General features: G+C 42.1%; 1 protein-coding gene across 2 annotated transcripts in view; it reads left to right on the top strand.

Moving 5' to 3' along the window:
- CDH17 (cadherin 17) overlaps positions 1-18,130 on the top strand; it is an 87,708-nt gene that overhangs the window by 16,924 nt on the left and 52,654 nt on the right. For both annotated transcript variants that reach the window (XM_065519444.2, XM_005563705.5), the window contains exons 2-3: positions 6,072-6,142; positions 11,529-11,627. In XM_065519444.2, the coding sequence (XP_065375516.1) occupies positions 6,092-6,142; positions 11,529-11,627 (150 nt within the window). In that variant the 5' untranslated portion in view covers positions 6,072-6,091. The remainder of the gene's footprint in view (positions 1-6,071; positions 6,143-11,528; positions 11,628-18,130) is intronic.

Genomic DNA, 18,130 nt, shown 5'->3' with positions numbered 1-18,130 from the left:
CCTTGGGCAAGTCTCTTAATTTCTGTGGTCTTCACCGTTTGATTTTCCATCTTTAAGAGATAGGTCATAATAGCATCTGCTCCATAGAGTTGTTCTGAGAAATCAGCAAGATAATTATTCACCACCAAGTCTTATCGATGCATGCAGCAAACTGGACAAAATCCAGCCTTTGTCGTTATTTGGGCTGGATGCAGATTCAGGCTGTGGCAGGATTCCCATGTCTTCTATTGTATGGTGGATTAAATGAGGCACCACTCCTTCAGAGCAAGCCCAGCAGCCCTGGTTCCCCTCTACAAGCAGGTGCCCTGGTCTACTGTTGAGCAAGTGGTGGTGGTGGTGGTGCCACTGGGTGAGGGGCAGCCACAGTTTGGGAACCGAGGCCTTCTTTTCAAAACTCCTTTTTTTGAAAACACACACACACACACAAAACCCTCTGATCTATGTTGCAAAGGGTGTGCTTGGTCGCTCAGATAATTGCCATAGAAACTGTCTGAATTTAGTCCTTGTATCTGAGAGAAATCCTGACAAATGGCAAAAATTCCACGCAGATCGTTGAACCAGCTATTATAGGTAGTTCAGATAAAATGCCACAGAATCCTCTGGAAATGTATTTCAATTCTTTTCCAAGTAGTGTTTGTGAGGAAACCTATGTGTCTGGCGTGGTGGTTTCAGGCAATTTCAGTGATGAAGGATGGCTTCCCATCAGCACCATCGCAACCCATGGTACGCCATTCATGAGTGCTATTGTATCCCTGGAAGGAGGAAGTGTAGGTGGGACCTGTTTGAGAGACCAAAGTCCGCTTTTGACATAATCCTAGCATTCGTGTAGTTTGCCTTGAATCATTCGGGTAAAGGCTTTGCCTTGCTGCCTCATTTGTCCGTGAGGATGTTCCTGTGTAGGCTGTTTTTAGAATATTTTCATTAGTGGACCACCAAAAGTTGGGAATTTTGAAGAGAAATGTTTACAGTTTTGACTAAGCAAATGTGGGTGGCAAAATGAATTTTTGACCAACAATGTTCCAAATATTAACTCGCTGAATCTCTTAACTCTCAAAGGTAGGTATTATTATTATCCCTACTTTACAATGAGTAGACAGAGCCACAAGTCAGCCGATGGAGGAGTTAAGACCCAGGCCAGTCAGTCTAACTCCCGGGTCTACGCTCCTAACAACCACATGGTGTGGTAGATTTGTCTTCAAATAAATCATGGCACCCTACGTGTGGCAATGGAAAGCAATGACTTCTACTTCCCACTGGAAACCCTTGGTGAGGGGCAGGCCTAAATGTAAATGACAAAATAAAGGATAAGTACATTTCTTCTTGTACTTCCTAGGTTCCATTCAAACATCCCAGACAGTGGTCTCTCTGAGCATCTGGACCAAAATAAGGCATTCCTTTTATTTTTATTTGCTTTTCTATCATTCAACTTGTGTTTTTTTTGAAGACTAAAAGTGTTAAAAAAACAAAACAAAACAAAAAAACTCAGTTCAAGAAGAGATGATCTGGTTCGATCAGTTCTGGGTTATTTACTGAGCAGAAATCTGTTAGTGTATTCAAAGGAGAAACAACTCTTTTCATCAGCAATAAAAATGTATTACAAAATAAAGCTTTGAATGTTGAAGGAGTTTCCTTTAATATATCATGTTTATTGAAAGCTCTTACAGGTAAGAACAAATTATTAAGATATCCATGTTAGGTAATCATAAATGCTTTAGAATTTACCCAACATCTGATGAGGGCTTGATATATGCAAGGGATAGTATGAAGAGCCCTGTACCCCTTTTTTTGGTATCCCAATTCTTAGCACGGTATCTGGGACATACTAGAAGTGGTGTAGTTCAATGCTATTTAAATAATTAAGTTGAACTTAGATGGTAAGATATGAGAAGCAGAAATGAGGAAACGTCTCCATCCAACCTCATTAAGCAAATATCCATTGTCCATTTTCTCCAGGCCAGGCCTTGTGCCAGGCGAGGAGAACAGCAGGGGTGAGAGTTTGGCTGCCAGAGAGCTTGGGGTACAAAGTCCATTTGGGTGGAGGCATGACTGGGTGTGGGAAGGGAGTGGCAGATAAGGCTGGAAGAGTTGGGAGCAGCATTTGAAAGATCTTGAATGCTGAAGAGTTTAAGGAGAAAGATCTCCCAATGTATCATTTTGCCTATATTTTTACTCATATTAAGCAAATACAGATTGATAGCTGACCACGTGCATTTTGCTAATACAGAAAACCAGTTTGTTAGATATCAATTTATTCATTTATAATTGATAATATCATCTTGCAATATGCTAGAACCTGAGGTTGTTACTTGTTTGTATGTGTTTCCAAACCAAATACGTAGTCTAAAGCAGTAATGTCTCATTTGTTTATGAGTTAATTCTAAAATGATGTTTGGATGTGGCAACCAAATTAACTATGTTGCAAAAGCTAATTTTTAAACATTCAAGGAATTTATAAATCTAGGAGTCCTGAAGGGTTTTAATCCTAGCTTTTCCTTAAAATAGTTGTGGAATTTCAGGGCAAGTTGCTTAATTTATATAGCATGTATAAATATATATACATATATGATATTTATATATCTCTACGGCTCTATCTCTGTCCGTGCTCCATGTCATACATCTACATCTAGGTAGCTATCACACTGTGTAAGGCACAGTAGCAAGAGTTGAAATTCCAGAGTTTAAACTTTGGAATTGATAATCTGGTTGGAGGCAAGGTAATGTCACTTCCTAGCTGTATGTCTTTAGGCAAATTGCTTGACTTTGAACCTCGATTTTCTCACCTACAAAATGAGAAGAACAATTCCCCAGCTCATTATATCTGAGAAAATCATAACAGCACAAACTTTTTTTATTTTTTTTTTGAGACAGAGTCTCATTCCTTCACCCAGGCTGGAGTACAATGGCGCGGTCTCGGCTCACTGCAGCCTCTGCCTTCTGGGTTCAAGCAATTCTGCCTCAGCCTCCCAAGTAGCTGGGACTACAGGTGCCCGCCACCACCACTGGCTAATTTTTGTATTTTTAGTAGAGCCGGGGTTTCACTATGTTGGCCAGGCTTGTTTTAAACTGCTGATCTCGTGATCTGCCCGCCTCAGCCTCCCAAAGTGCTGGGATTACAGGCTTGAACCACCGTGCCCGGCCAAGAGGACAAAATTGAGCAATTGCTATGTATTTTCCATGTGAAGAGACTGAGGCACCAAAAGATGAAGTAGTATATCCATAGCCACATAGCTATAGAGAGCGGTGCTGGGTTGCTAGGCCAGCTTTCTGACTCTAAGCCTACCTGCTGTACTACTCTGTTACTTTTTTATTTTTAATTTTTATTATTTATTTTTGTTTTTTGAGACAGGGCCTCACTTTGTCACCCAGGCTGCAGTGCAGTGGTGCAATCACAACTGGCTGCAACCTCTGCCTCCTGGGCTCAAGTGATCCTCCCACCTCAGCCTCCCAAGTGAAGTGACATCATTGTCTGGGCTAAATACCCGAGGTCATCAGGGCAGGGAAATAGAAAACCCGGGCAAACAAGAAGTGAGTTTAAGAGCAGAGGTTTAATAGGCAAAAGAAAGAGAAAGGAGATTAGCTCTGTCTCCTGCAGAGAGAGGGGTGCCACCCGAGTGGGTCTTCCAGTTTTTGTGGTGACATGGCACAGAGTTTTAAATATGAGCTTGAGGAGGTGGTATCTGATTTACACAGGGCTGGAGAGATTGGTTGGACCAGGTGTGATGTTTGCATAGTGCGTGAAGAAGCTGGCCATCTCACCCTAATCTTTTATTATGCAGATAGGTTCTCTACCTGGCTAGCGCCATATTGTCTGTTCCTTACTGTACACGTGGTTTACAAAGTAAAGGGAAGATGGAGCCGCCATGTTGAACATGCCTGGCCCCCAGGTGGCATTTTCCTATTGGCAGAGCTGCTGGCATTCACCTGTGCAAACTTCCAGCTTGCTTATCTATGTCTGCAGCTCGATTCTACAGGCTGCTCTTTGTTAGAAAAGAAATGATTTGGGGGCTGCTTTTTGTTAAAAGGAAACCTTACTGAGTACTCTTACCCTCACTGTCTGCCTAAATAATTTCTTTCCACCTGCTGTATCACAAGTAGCTGGGACTACAGGCAATGCGTCACCACACCTGGCTAATTTTTGTGTTTTTAGTAGAGATGGGGGTCTCGCCATGTTGGCCAGGCTGGTCTCCAACTCCTGAGCTCAAGCGACCCACCTGCCTTGGCCTCCCAAAGTGCTGGGCTTATAGGTGTGAACCTAGGTGTGAACCACCGTTTCCAGCTTGTTACTGTTTTTAAAGACCTCTCCACAAATCTGCATCCTGGGTGATGCTTAATAAAGGATTGTTTCTTTATCTCCCAGAACATTGGTGAGGCTAAAATGAAATAGCATTTTTACCCTTTAAAGTTCAAATATAAATTATGCAAATATAGGGCATGTAAATTTTTCAGGATCTAAATTTTTAGAGTGGTTAAAATGTTAGTGAAATATTTTCCATGCTGGTGATATTAATGATATGTGCTCAATGTAGAAAAACTTTAAAGAATAAGATGACGAGTAAACCAAGATTATTCCTAATCTCTAGAGATAATAAAGTGATTGGAATTTTAGTGAAATAAATACATTGAAAAAATTTCCTTGACTCAACTGGGCGCGGTGGCTCACGCCTGTAGTCCCAGCACTTTGGAAGGTCAAGGCAGGCGGAGCACGAGGTCAGGAGATCGAGACCATCCTGGCTAACATGGCAAAACCCCATCTCTACTAAAAATACAAAAAATTAGCTGGGCGTGGTGGCAGGCGCCTATAGTCCCAGCTACTCAGGAGGCTGAGCCGGGAGAACAGCGTGAACCCAGGAGCGGAGCTTGCAATGAGCCAAGTTTGCACCACTGCACTCCAGCCTAGGTGACAGAGTGAGATTCTGTAACAACGGAAGTGTATATATATATGTGTGTGTGTGTATATGTGTATATATATGTGTGTATATATATGTATATATATATTTCCTTGACTCTCTTTTGGGGAGAGGGCAGTCCAAACTCATGACAGGTAACAACACTGTTTTTCAGGCCATGTGGAAAATTTATCTCACATCTTAAAATCAATTAGTCATGACATGTCTCATAGTGAAAGTTATAATCTCTGTGAAATGGGAAGCCTTAAGGAGGAAGGGAAAAACAATATCGGACAGGAGAAAATAAGGACAGAGTTCAGATTTTTGTTTGATCTCTTTTGGAATAGTAACAAGTAAATTTTTTCTTAGGTTTATTGCATAGGTAATGATAATATCTAGAAGACCAAAGAGGCAGTTGGTGACATCTTTGAATGAAGAATTGTGAGCATTCTTGAGTTCTTGCCACTTGTGGGATCTCATATGTTTGTGGCTTTGAATCAAAGTGTTTAGTTATCCTGGCATTTGCCAAAATACATCTTCTCCATCTGTATAATAGGATTGAAAAGAATAAGCATTGCTGGCTGGGCACAGTGGCTCACACCTGTAATCCCAGCACTTTGGGAGGCCAAGGCAGGCAGATCACCTGAAGTCAGGAGTTCGAGACTAGCCTGGCCAACATGGTGAAATCCTGTCTTTACTGAAAATACAAAAATTAGCCAGGCATGGTGATGTGCACTTGTAATCCCAGCTACTTGGGAGGCTAAGGTGGGAGAATTGCTCGAACCCAGGAGGTGGAGGTTGCAGTGAGATGAGACTGCACCATTGCACTCCAGCCTGGATGACAAAGTGAGACTCTGTTCCAAAACAAAACCAAAAACCAAAACAAACACTAATTGCCTATCATTTAAGACACTGAAATGAAGAAGATTATAACAGAGCAAAGCAGTTAGAGAAAAATGGAATTACCGTGAGCATGTTTTGAGATGTTGGCTTGCATATTGCTATGGATTATATATATGAAGTTTCTGGAAGACTGGGCTGCTCCATACACTGGAGAGGCTGGCCTTTTGGGATACCATTTTACTAGGTTTGTAACTGGATATCATCCATTGATTATTACTGATGGGAAAGACATGATTTTAACAGACTGGTAGCTAACCATTTTTATTTCTGGTTTCTTCACAGGAATTTGAATAAAGAAAACTATGATACTTCAGGCCCATCTTCACTCCCTGTGTCTTCTTATGCTTTATTTGGTAAGAGAAGAGGGTGTTCTTCTGTATTTATTTACTAGAATATTTGCTGCTATCTTTCTACCCCACACCAGGGAAAGAATGGCTATTATTACTTAAAAAAAGATGACCTATCAAAATTAAGTTGTTGTATAGAATGGAAACATAGCTTTTTCCACTGTGATATTTTTGATGAAATGGCTACAAATCACATGTCTGCCCTCAACTAGGGGATGCATTTTCTTTCCAGCTCTTAAAAGCCAATACCAGTTATGGGTAATGTTGAAAACAAATCTGTCTATGTATAGCTCAGGGAATCTGGAATGACACTGCACTGATACATGAATTAGTCTGTGTCCCTTAATCTTGACTTTCTTTTTTAAACTTTGTGCATGAAAACTTACCACCAAAACATCAAGAAAAGCATTTTCTCTATTTTCAGCCCTGCTCTGCTCTATATTTTCAGGCCTGTTCTGCTGTATACTTTTCTTTTCATCAATGGTTTGGAATTTTCTGGTTGTGTTTAACCATTTGTTGGGCTAACCCTATTGACTGACAGGCTTCTAGAGCTTGGAGCTGAATAGGAACTGGGGAGTCTTCACCCTTGACCTTGGGGTAAACAGTAGGTGCCTTTTTTTTTTAAATCTGCGTGACTCCTGAGGTTCATAAATGTTGCCCCCAAAATTGCTGTATTATGAAACAAGATTATAAGATTTAGGGGAAGCATTTGCTTTTTTTTTTTTTTAAAGAAGGAATTTTCTAGATCCTCATACCTCAAACCTTATTTCCTTTCTTCTGGGATCCATAAATAATACATCAAATTGCAAGTCCCAAAAAATACCCTAGAGCTCACATAGTGACAGCGTGAAATGGAATGAAACTTGAAAACTATCAGAGCCTTCCTCCTGGGGGAAATCTTCAGTTCAAATTTTATGAGAGGCCTGAGTCCTCACAGCCTGCAGGCTCGAAGCCTGTCCCCAGGACTGTGGAAGGGCTGGATCAAACATCCCCCCTTGACCTCTCTCCTCATCCCACCCCCTCAAATGCCTTTTGTCACCTATGTTATCCCAGGGTAGTGGTAAAGTCAGACATGGTTTCAAACTCGGTGCCTCCACTACCAGTGATAGGGATTTGGTGAGTTACCTAAGATTCGAACCTCAGTTTTCTGCCCTGTGAAATGGATCTAATAATAGTACTTGTCTTATGGGGTTTTGTGGCAATTCAATGAGATACTGCATTTACAAAGTTCTTGGATCAGTGACTGGCAGTTAAACACACAATAAACATTAGCTACTATAATTACTACAGCATTTTAAGTGTCGTGTCTACATCCGTATGGACCCTGACCTCCATGAAGAATGGACTGTGTTTTTACCATCTTTGCAGATTCAGCACTGAGCACACTGCTAAATTATTTAATAATAATATCAAATTATTAGGTCTCATTTGCTTCTTGTCTGAGACGGGAACATGCATTTTTATTCCTGGATGAAAGGTGAAAATAAGGTTTCCTTCTCTACTCTTACCCCAGTGGGATTTCTATCTAGAGTGAAAATACTGCCCAACCACTGCTGGTAGCAGTGTCTTGCCCAGGTGAGAGCCACAAGCACAGCTGTCTCTGGGTGAAGTCAGGGAGTGGGATTTCAGGGGTATTGACAGGGAGCCACTTCTCTCTCCTACCTCCTTCCAACACCTCTTCTATGAAGACTGGAAATTTGCTTGAAGAATCTTGTCTTCTGCATAGGGCTTTATTCAACAGAGGCACTAATTTACTTCAGACTGTGAGTAGATCTTTTCTTTTCCAAGAGATAGATTTTTCAGAGGGTTGGAAACACAAACATAGCATGGATGTACTTCAGGGGCACCAAAGAGAGAGTGAATAAGTGATCCAGGGTTTGGGAAACGGTACTGACTAGGGAATCGGAGGAAACCAAGGCAGAGCCATCTGTTTTGGAGTTATGCCTAGGACTTCCAGAAGGAAGATGAGTTTGGTACAAAACTACATAGTCACTGCACTGAGCTCCTGATGGAGCTACCAGGTAGGTGAACCTGGCAATTGCACATGTCCTTTGGCCTGGAAGGCAGTGTAACAATGTGGTTAAGAGTTGGGGCTTGGTGGTCCAATGGCTCTGGCTCCAGTCTGGAGGTAGCTCTATCTCTGAATGCTTTGCCTCTACTGTTGGACTTCTCTGGAGATACTTTCTTGAAAGGATTTGTCAGAAGAAATGGTGTTATGTGGTGATCTAGTCTCATTACTGCCACATAAAAGATGCTAAAAATGACTTTAAGATGGCAGTTCCATTCTCTTCCTTTCGCTTCTTTGTGCAAGACAGAAAATGCTATTACCTCCAACTTCTGCATAAAACCGCCCTCTTGTCCTTTCACAAGTTTCCACCACACTGTCCTTCCCACTTCTGGAGAATGCAGCTTGATGATTCACAGTGTGCACATGCACTTTGAAATCTTTATAGCCCCAATAGCCATGTTAATTGGTAGGAAGAGAGATTTGTTGCCCTTTTACGAGCACACAACTTTGAACCCTGGAACCAAGACTTGATTCTCATTTTCTGATGGGTGAGTCAGCTTGTTCTTGTTGGAAAAGTGCAGCCTTGTTTGTGTGTGGCTAATGTAGTTTTCACTGGTGTGACTAACTGAAAGACTGACTGCTTGCTGACATGAGTGCAAAGCTGATGAAGAGAGTTGGTTGCTAAGCAGCAGCTCCACAGAAAGCACTGACCTCACTTAACCAACCATGGTGGTACCTGGACATCTGTCTTGCACACCACCCAGTTCTCATGCCCTACTTTCTAGAGGAGTTGAAGGAACAGGAAAAAATGTGGAAAAGGAGTGAAAGGGAAGAAGAGCTCCCAAAGGAAGATAATCTTAGAAAGGAGGAGATGGGCTAGAAGTCTGGCAAAATTACTTTGTGAGTTAAGAATGCATTTTCTTGGCCAGGCATGGTAGCTCATGCCTGTAATCCCAGCACTTTGGGAGGCTGAGGCGGGCAGATCACAAGGTCAGGAGTTCGAGACCAGCCTGGCCAACATGGTGAAACCCCATATCTACTAAAAATATAAAAAATTAGCCAGGCATGGTGATGGGCTCCTGTAATCCCAGCTACTCGGGAGGCTGAGGCAGGAGAATCACTTGAACCTGCAGGGAACCGAGATCATGCAACCATACTCCAGCCTGGGCAACAAAAGCAAAACTCTGTCTCAAAAAAAAAAAAAAAAAAAAAAAAAAAAAAAAAAGCATTTCCTTGCAAGTAACAGGAAATTTGACTTATTTGATTTTAGAGCATTTTAAATAATTAGGGGTTTATTTTCCTCAGATAACAAGAAGTCTGAAGTAGGCAATTCAGGGCAGGTTTAGCAATTCCATGATGTTGCAGAGACTTGGGCTACTTTCTCTTTGCTACACCATTATTTGAGCTGGTTTGTCCTCTCAGGGTTCATCATGGCTGCCCCAACTGCAGACACAAGGTCCATTGTCTCAGTAAGAGCCACAGGAAAGGGCAATGGAAGCCACAACTATCCTTTTTTTAAAATCAGGAAAATGGAAGCTTGACCACCCCCAATGGACTTCCCCTCTCATTTCATGAACCAGAACTGGGCCACTTGGCCACCTTCCTAGTAGCAAGTGAGCCTGTGAAAGGGAACACTTGGTTTAGCAGCCTCTGTGGTGGGAGGCAGCAAGGGAGAGGGTTTGGCAGTGGCCCAGGGGCAGCAAATCTAAGGCCCTACCACAACTCTGAGAACAGACCAAACTTCAAAGCCCCTGTATTCTCATTCATTATTGCTCTTTTGCCAGACATCCAGCACCCAACTTAGTCAAGATTCCCCAAACTGAAGGATCCAGCAAAGACCTTTCTCTGATCACTGGCATATTGATGGCTTTTGGGTACTCTCAGCAGGGAGCAGTTTCCTTGGCAAGCATGTGCTTGCTTTCCCTAAATAACTGGAAAGAAAATGGTTTTCCCCCAACCTAGTGGCACCTGGAAATCTGTCCTGCATACCCAGTTCAGGGAGTGAGAAGACTTTTTCTCTTTTATTTTTATGGTCTAGCTCCAAAAACCATTGACTTGCCACATCATGCTTCTGATTTCAATCTATTTCACCCCTGATTTCCACCACAAATGGGAGACCCAAAGACCTGCCCAGGAAGGAGAGAAGGCCAGCATGGGGATGTGACACTAAATCCCTGGTCCTAGAGGGTGCCCTAACATGGGTGCATAACTGGCTGTCCCTTCCTGTCGGCACCCACTCCATCTGCCCTCACAGGTGCTGTTGTGGTGAGGGCTACAGTGATGCTCCCCATGTTCTGAGACTGGGAATGGTGGGAGTCACACTCTCATGCACATCTTCAGTGCAGCCCGCCAGCTTTCCCTCCAGGTTGTCTTGGCTATTTCACCTGCTCTGGTGGGTGCTGGTGCGTAGAGGCTGAGAGGGCCGGTCCCAGAGTTGCAGGTTCAAATCTTGCTTCCAGCCACTACCTGGGCAAATAGTTTAACCTCTTTGGGTCTTAGTGTCATCACCTGTAAAACAAGGGTAACAATAGTAACTTCCTCCCAGACGGTTGTTGTCAGGATTAAATGTGCTTAGGACAGAGCTCCACATGTACTAACTTAGCAAGTGTGCGTCACTCTTCTTACCATCCCAGCCACACTCACTCCTCCTCCAGTCTTGACTTGGGTGTCTGCAGAGCCTGCTTAGCTTTTAGGTTTAGGGTCTTTGGATTTTAGAACCATTGTGGGGCTACTGCTTAAAGTAAACATTTTGTGCTTTTACTGTTTTTTTCTAAATGAATGTAAAGAGCTAATCAAATGTTAAAATAGTAAGCTTTGCTTAAAGTTATCATTCAAATTCAGATTCAAATTTGGCTAAAACTCAATCTGTGCCAAGCAAACTTTGTACTAAATACATCTATATTTTCTTCCTCCCCCTTATAAATTCAAAACTCTAGAGTGCTGGCCATCTGCTATAAATGTCCTTATAAAATAAAAAGAGTGGAGGGAGGTGTTTTATGAAGCTGGAGTAAAAACATACAGAATTTAGAAGACAGTGTGGGATTGTGGAAGGCCATGGGCTCTAGTTCAGTTAGGCCTGAGCATGTGTGCTGTGTTAACCTTTTTAAGCTTCATTTGTAATATGGGGATGTTAACATTCTTCTCATAGAGTGATTCTTGTCATGTCACATTCTTCTCAGATGTTTAAGAAAAGCAACGCAAAGGTTTGTAACAAGCTACTTTGACGTGGTAGAGCTTCAACAGCTATTATACTCTTTTCTGTTTTGATCAGATTTCGGCCATGATAGAATCCTATGTTTCATATATTGGTGCTGGAAACCCTAATAAAATCACAAGTGACACAGACATATTCATACAAGATACTAATTTTCTCTTTTTTAACAGGCAACTGGATATGGCCAAGAGGGGAAGTTTAGTGGACCTCTGAAACCCATGACATTTTCTATTTATGAAGGCCAAGAACCGAGTCAAATTATATTCCAGGTAAAAGCTACTCTTGATCACTGTCCTCTTGATTTTGTATGCTCACTTGGTGGACTTTTACTCCCTTATCTATTGTACAGCAGGAAATAAAATAAAGGCATGGCATTCTCATTATCAAGAATGGTTTCAGAAGCTAAGTTAAACAGAGAGATGAGTGGCCTCAGTATCATAAGAATTGTACCGACATTCTATTTGGACTTCCTCAATCATCTCTGGGACGAGTGCTCCCAGCCCTCCACAGGGAGTTTGGTGCCTGCAGACTCTGCCTCTCCCCTAGAGTAGTAAGGAAGCCTGTCTCTGGAGAGGGGAATGACCATTCACTCTCGAGGCTGTCTGATCAGTGAGCTTGCTGCTTCAAGTACTGGAAGATACAGCTTCTCTGGACTCAGTGCTAGAATGAGCTTTCTGGCCAGAGGCCTGCCTTTTCCTCACCACCTTCTCTGAGCCCCCACCTGGGCCATTGCCAAGGTGTGCTGGGAGGTGGATGTTTTGTTTAGTTAGATAACCATGAACAGTATCAGATGGAGTGGCAGTCTGCAGGTGGGAGTAAGGGAAGGGACCTAAGTCCCATCCGAAGTGCTATTAAAGACACAGAAATAATCCTGGAAATGTAGTGGAGAAGAGGAAAACACTACTGTATTTACCACATGTCCCCCGAGAAAGTCACTTGGCCCTGAAGTGATTGGAGGATGCTGATGAATCTCTTGGGGGGTGCCAGTGACCCCTCCCCATCCCATGAACCAGGGAAGTAGCAGAGGTTGCTGAGCTACCTTCTAAGGCAAGTGCCCTCCATTAACTGCCAAAAATTTACAGACGGCCCTCTGTATCTGTGGGTTCATGCATCAGCAAATTCAACCAACAGAGAATCCAAAATACTTGGGAAAAACAATAAAAATAATACAAATGTAAAAATACAGTATAACAATCATCTATATAGCATTTACATTGTATTGGGTATTATAAATAATCTAGAGATGGTTAATGTACGTGGGAGAATGCACGTAGGTTCCATGACCATAATACACCACTTTAAATAAGGGTCTTCAGCATCTGTGGATTTTGGTATCTGCATGGGTCCAGGAATGATCTCCCACCGATGCCAAGGGACAACTGTATTGAGCTGGACATTTCCCCTCCACAGAGGAGAGGCTGAAAGCTGTCTCTCCTCCCCTTTCTTTCACTGGTACCAGCTTAGGGCAAAGGGCCCCTGAGTAAGAGCTGGCAGGGGCATGCTTGCATGTCTATGCAGCCCGGTGAGGTAGGATGTTATAAGGGGCCTCCGCCTCTCCAGTCAGGGAAGTCAGGGCCTGAGGAAGCAGTGAATGTGTTGAGAGGAATTAACTTGGTGAGGAACGGAGGGAAGAGAGCTTAGAAAAGGCCCAGCACGGATGGCTGCCCTCTGCCAGGAGAGGGCAGGGGACATACCAAGGACTGGCAGAAGGCCATGCAGCTAGGGAGGATGGAGCCAGGAGGAGCAGGTGGGAGAGGAGGCCACAGAGACAGGGAGGACGCTGACTCCTAAGGATCTTGAGTTTTTCTCAAAAGCAATGGATCTGAATCAAGACTCCATTGAGAAAATGTCACTCTGGCTACAAACTAGAGGAGGAAAGAGAAGATTCAGGGAACTGGCTAGGAGACTCTGGCAGGGGCTTACACACAGTTGAGTTACTTACTTTCTCTCACAGACTTTCTTTTATTAATCATGTACGGAGTGACTACTGTATATACCAGGTGCTCTGCTGGGTACTGGGGATATGGGATGACCCCGACTCCATCCCTGCCCCAGTGAGCTTACCAGCTAGTAAGAGAAAACTAACAAGGAAACAGACACATGCACTGAAGGTTCTCATGGGAGGTTGGTGGGATGTGGAAGGGGCAGAGGGTAAGTGAAGAAAGAGTGACTGATTTTTATGTTTATTTTTTAATTGACAAAATTGCATATATTGTGTACAACGTGTTTTGAAGTATATAGAGAAATGACTAAATCAAGCTAATTAACATATGCATTATCTCACTTATCTCTTTTTTTGTGGTGAGAACACTTAAAATCTAAGAATGATCAGTTTCAAGTGAAGATGGTAGTGAGTGAACAGAAGAGGTTTCATTGACCCCTAAACAGAGTATTCAAAGATGAGCAGGCGCTCACAGTCAGGAAGCAGGTACTGAGTACAGGATGGGAAAAAGCCTGGGGGTGTGCACTTGTCAAGACAATGACAGCTGGCCTGTGGGCCAGAGTCTAGGGTGGGAGACAGGATGCAGTCAAAGGTCTGCATGCCTGCTGAGGTCAGCATGGGCTGGACTGGCCCTTCGTCCTATAGCAGGCTGCAGGGTGCTGCTGGAGTGCTTCAATAAGGAAAAGCATAACTAGATTTGTGCTGTAGAAACTTACTGTGTGATCACTCTGAGTGTAAGCTGAAAGGCGGTGAGCCTTGAGGTTAAAAGGATCTTAGAAAACTATTTTCAATAGTTCAACGGGAAGTGATGGAGGCCTGGTTTGAGTAACTATAGAGGTCTGAATGTTGGTGTCCCCACGAAGTTCATAAGTCGAAGCCTAATCTCCAATGTAATAATCTGAAGAGTTACGGTCTTTAGCAGGTGATTAGATCATGAGGGCTCTGCCTCTATGAATAGGATTAGTGCCCTTATAAAAGAGGCTTGGGGGAGCCTGTTTGCCTCTTCTGCCATGTAAGGACACATGGAAGGTGCAATCTGTGAGGAGTGGGCCCTCACCAGACATTGAATCTGCTAGTGCCTTGATCTTGGATTTCTCAGCCTTCAGAACTATGAGCGATAAACTTCTGTTGTTTATATGTTACTGAATGAGCACAGGAGGTGAGGAAAGGAACAGAAAGAAGGATAACTCTTAGGTCTCTGGCTTGCTCGACTGGGTAGTTAGTGGTGTCACTGAGTGAGAAACAGAGAGTTTAGAGATTTAGAGAAAAGTGAATGAGTTTTAGGCTTGATTTTTTTTTTTTTTTTTTTTTGAGATGGAGTATTGCTCTGTCGCCCAGCCTGGGGGGCAGTGGCCGGATCTCAGCTCACTGCAAGCTCCGCCTCCCGAGTTTACGCCATTCTCCTGCCTCAGCCTCCCGAGTAGCTGGGACTATAGGCGCCCACCACCTCGCCCGGCTAGTTTTTTGTATTTTTTAGTAGAGACGGGGTTTCACCGTGTTAGCCAGGATGGTCTCGATCTCCTGACCTCGTGATCCGCCCGTCTCGGCCTCCTAAAGTGCTGGGATTACAGGCTTGAGCCACTGTGCCCGGCCTTAGGCTTGTTGATTTTAAGGTTATCTGTGGGGCAGCCAGGTGGAGAGGTCTAAGAGACAGTGTTAATATGGGTCTGGAGATACAGATTGGGGAGCCTTCCTCATGCAGGTGCCAATTGAGTGCTTGGGTGTGGCATAGACGCCTGTCTGTGGTGAGTTATCTCAACTGCCCTTAGGGGCTAGCTGAGTGATAAATGAAGCCATCTGGAGAAAAGAAAAACAGCAGCCAAACAACAACAATAACAACAAACAGATATGATTTAAAAAAAAATCCAACTGCACAAATATGAAATTAAAAGTTTTCTGATACTTGTCTTTAGTATTTGGGACAAGAGGAAGGATTGGAGACTGTAGCAAACTAAGAGTAAGTCAAAACGGGATAGGCTCAATTTAGCTCCAGACAATTTTCACAAATTAGAATTTGGGTACTACTGTACTAGATTTTATAATTTTTCTAGAAAAGCCATAAAATTTTATATTTATATAAAATTCACTGATATAAAAAAACTGGCATAGTTTTTTTTGTTTTGTTTTTTTTTTAATTACAAGCTAAATAAAACGTATTTGTGAAACAAAGTTTGTGGCTACTTCTGAGATTTCTGTATGAAAAGACTCAAGGTCAAAATAGAGTAGGTGTTCTGTGAGCACGGGTCCACACTCCATTGAAGGGAATCAGGATTGTACATAGATGCAACCTTCAACTTACAAGCTTTACAACTGACAAACATCCAGACCTAGAAACTGTTCAGTAGGATCATTCCAGAGTCTCTGAGGATACTAGCCAGCAAAAATCATTCCTTGGGCTGCTCCACGTTTTTTTTGTTTTTCTGTTAGCCATGCTGCAAAGTTATCCCTTCTTGGCAGGAAATGATAGCCTGGTTATCATGCTTGAATGTTTCTTCTTTATAGGGGTGTGTGTGTGTATGTTGGGTTAGGGCGTGGGGTTGGGATGACGGAGTAGTGAGTAGAAGATGAAGGGGATTTTCTTTTTAGAATCACAGAAGCTTCACGCTAGAAAAGACACTGGAGACTTTTGGTACCAACTGCTTGTTTTAAAAATGGGGAAACTGAGGCTTAAGTTAGTTAATGGCAGAGCCAACAATAGAACACAGGTCTCCTGACTTCTAGTCAGGCACATTCTGCTCTCTCCGTCTTTGTATGTGGAAAGAATGCAGTAAACCCAGCCTTGGTAAGATGTGCTCGGAGCTCTTTGTTTCAGTGGTGGGGAGGAGGTAGGTGTACAGATCCTCTCATCCAGCACCTGGACCTACGGAGGCATGAGGAACACTCATTGCCCCATGAGGTTGGTTCTTGGGTTATTAATATATCCTCAAAAATAAAATGAACTGAACCACCATAGACTTATTTCACTGAGGATTTTTCAACTAGTGCCAGCTCTGTACTCACCAGGGGCTTCCAGATCATCAGACAGTGGGATATAAATCTGAGAGAGGTCTTTTTTTCTCATTTTTAATGAGATGTAGCCCTAAAAATTCATGCCTCTAAAATTCAGTAGTTTTTAGTATCTCAAAAGATGTGCAAATATCACTGCTATCTAATTCCAGAACATTTCCATCAGCCTCCAAAGAAATCCTATGCCTATTAACAGTCACTCTTCAGCCTCCACTCCCCTCAGCCCCGGGCAACCACTAATCTACTCTTGGTCTCTGTAGATTTGCCTGTTCTAGACATTTCATGTAAATGGAATCCTACAACATGTGGCCTTTTATGTGTGACTTCTTTTATGTACCGTAGTGTTTTAAACATTCATCCATGTTGGTAACATGTACCAGAACTCCATTCTTTTTTATGACTGAGTGATATTCCATCATATGGATATATCACATTTTGGATATCCATGTGTCACTTGATGGACATTTGTTTTTTTTTCCATTTATGGCTATAATGAATAATGCTGCTATGGCTATTCGTTCATGTACAACTTTTTATGAGTACATGTTTTCGATTCTCTTGGACGCACACACACTCAGTAGTGGGACTGGTGGGTCAGAGTTAATTCTGTTTAAACTTTTGAGAAACCACAAACTCTTCTTCAAAGCAGCTGAACCATTTTCCATTTTCACCGGCAATGTATGAGTTCCTATTTCTCCATATCCTTAGCACTTGTTATTATCTGTCTTTTTTTTTTTTTTTTTTTTTATAGCTATCCTAGTGGTTGTGAAGTGGTATTTCTCTGTGGTTTTTTTTATATTTCCCTAATGACTGATGTTGAGTATCTTTTCATGTGGTAATTGACTATTCATATATCTTCTTTGGAGAAATATCTATTCAAATCCTTTGCCTATTTTTAATCAGGTCGTCTTTTTATTGTTGTAAGAATCTTTACATATTCCATATACAAGTTCTCCCTTATCAGATATGATTTGCTGCAAGTATTTTCTTACTATAAGTTATCTTTTCACTTTCTTGGTAGTGTCCTTTGAAGCACAAATGCTTTGAATTTTGATGTTCAATTTATTTTGTTGTTGTTATTTGTACTTTTGACGTTATATGTAAGAAACCATTGCCTCATTCAGGGTCGTAAAGATTTATGTCTATGCTTTCTTCTCAGAGTTTTATAGTTTTAGTTTTTCTATTTAGGTCTTTGATCCATTTTGAGTTAGTTTTGTGTATGGTATGGGGTAAGGGTCCAACTTCATTCTTTTGCATGTGGATATCCAGTTGTTCTAGCACCATTTATTGAAAACATGATTCTTGCCCCCACTGAATTATTTTAGCATCCTCGTCAGAAATCAATTGAATTGTTTCTGGACTCCCACTTTGATTCCATTGATCTATATATGTTTATGCCAGTACTGCATTATCTGGAACTATACCTTTGTAGTTAATTTTGAAATTAGAGAATGTTAAGTCTTCCTACTTTGTTGTTGGCTGTTCTGAGTCCCCTGTATTTCCATATGAATTTTAGGATCAGCCTGTAAATTCTACAAACAAGGCAGCTGTAATTTTGATAGGGATTGTATTGAATCAGTAGATAAACTTGGGAAGTATTGCCATCTTAACAGCATTAGATTTTTAAATCTGTAAATATGACGTGTCTTTCCATTTATTTAGAACTTGTTTAATTTCTTTCAACAGAGTTTTGTAGTTTCCATTTTATAAGCCTCCTATTTCTTTGCTTAAGTTTATTCTGAGATATGTTATTCTTTTTGTTGTGATTGTAAATGGAATTTTTAAAATATCATTTTTGGACTGGGCGCCCTGGCTCTCACCTCT

The sequence above is a fragment of the Macaca fascicularis genome, chromosome 8, assembly GCF_037993035.2.
Source record: "Macaca fascicularis isolate 582-1 chromosome 8, T2T-MFA8v1.1".
Taxonomy (NCBI): Eukaryota; Metazoa; Chordata; class Mammalia; order Primates; family Cercopithecidae; genus Macaca; species Macaca fascicularis.
Note: the sequence above shows the minus strand (reverse complement) of the source record. Positions and strands in the feature narration are given on the sequence as shown.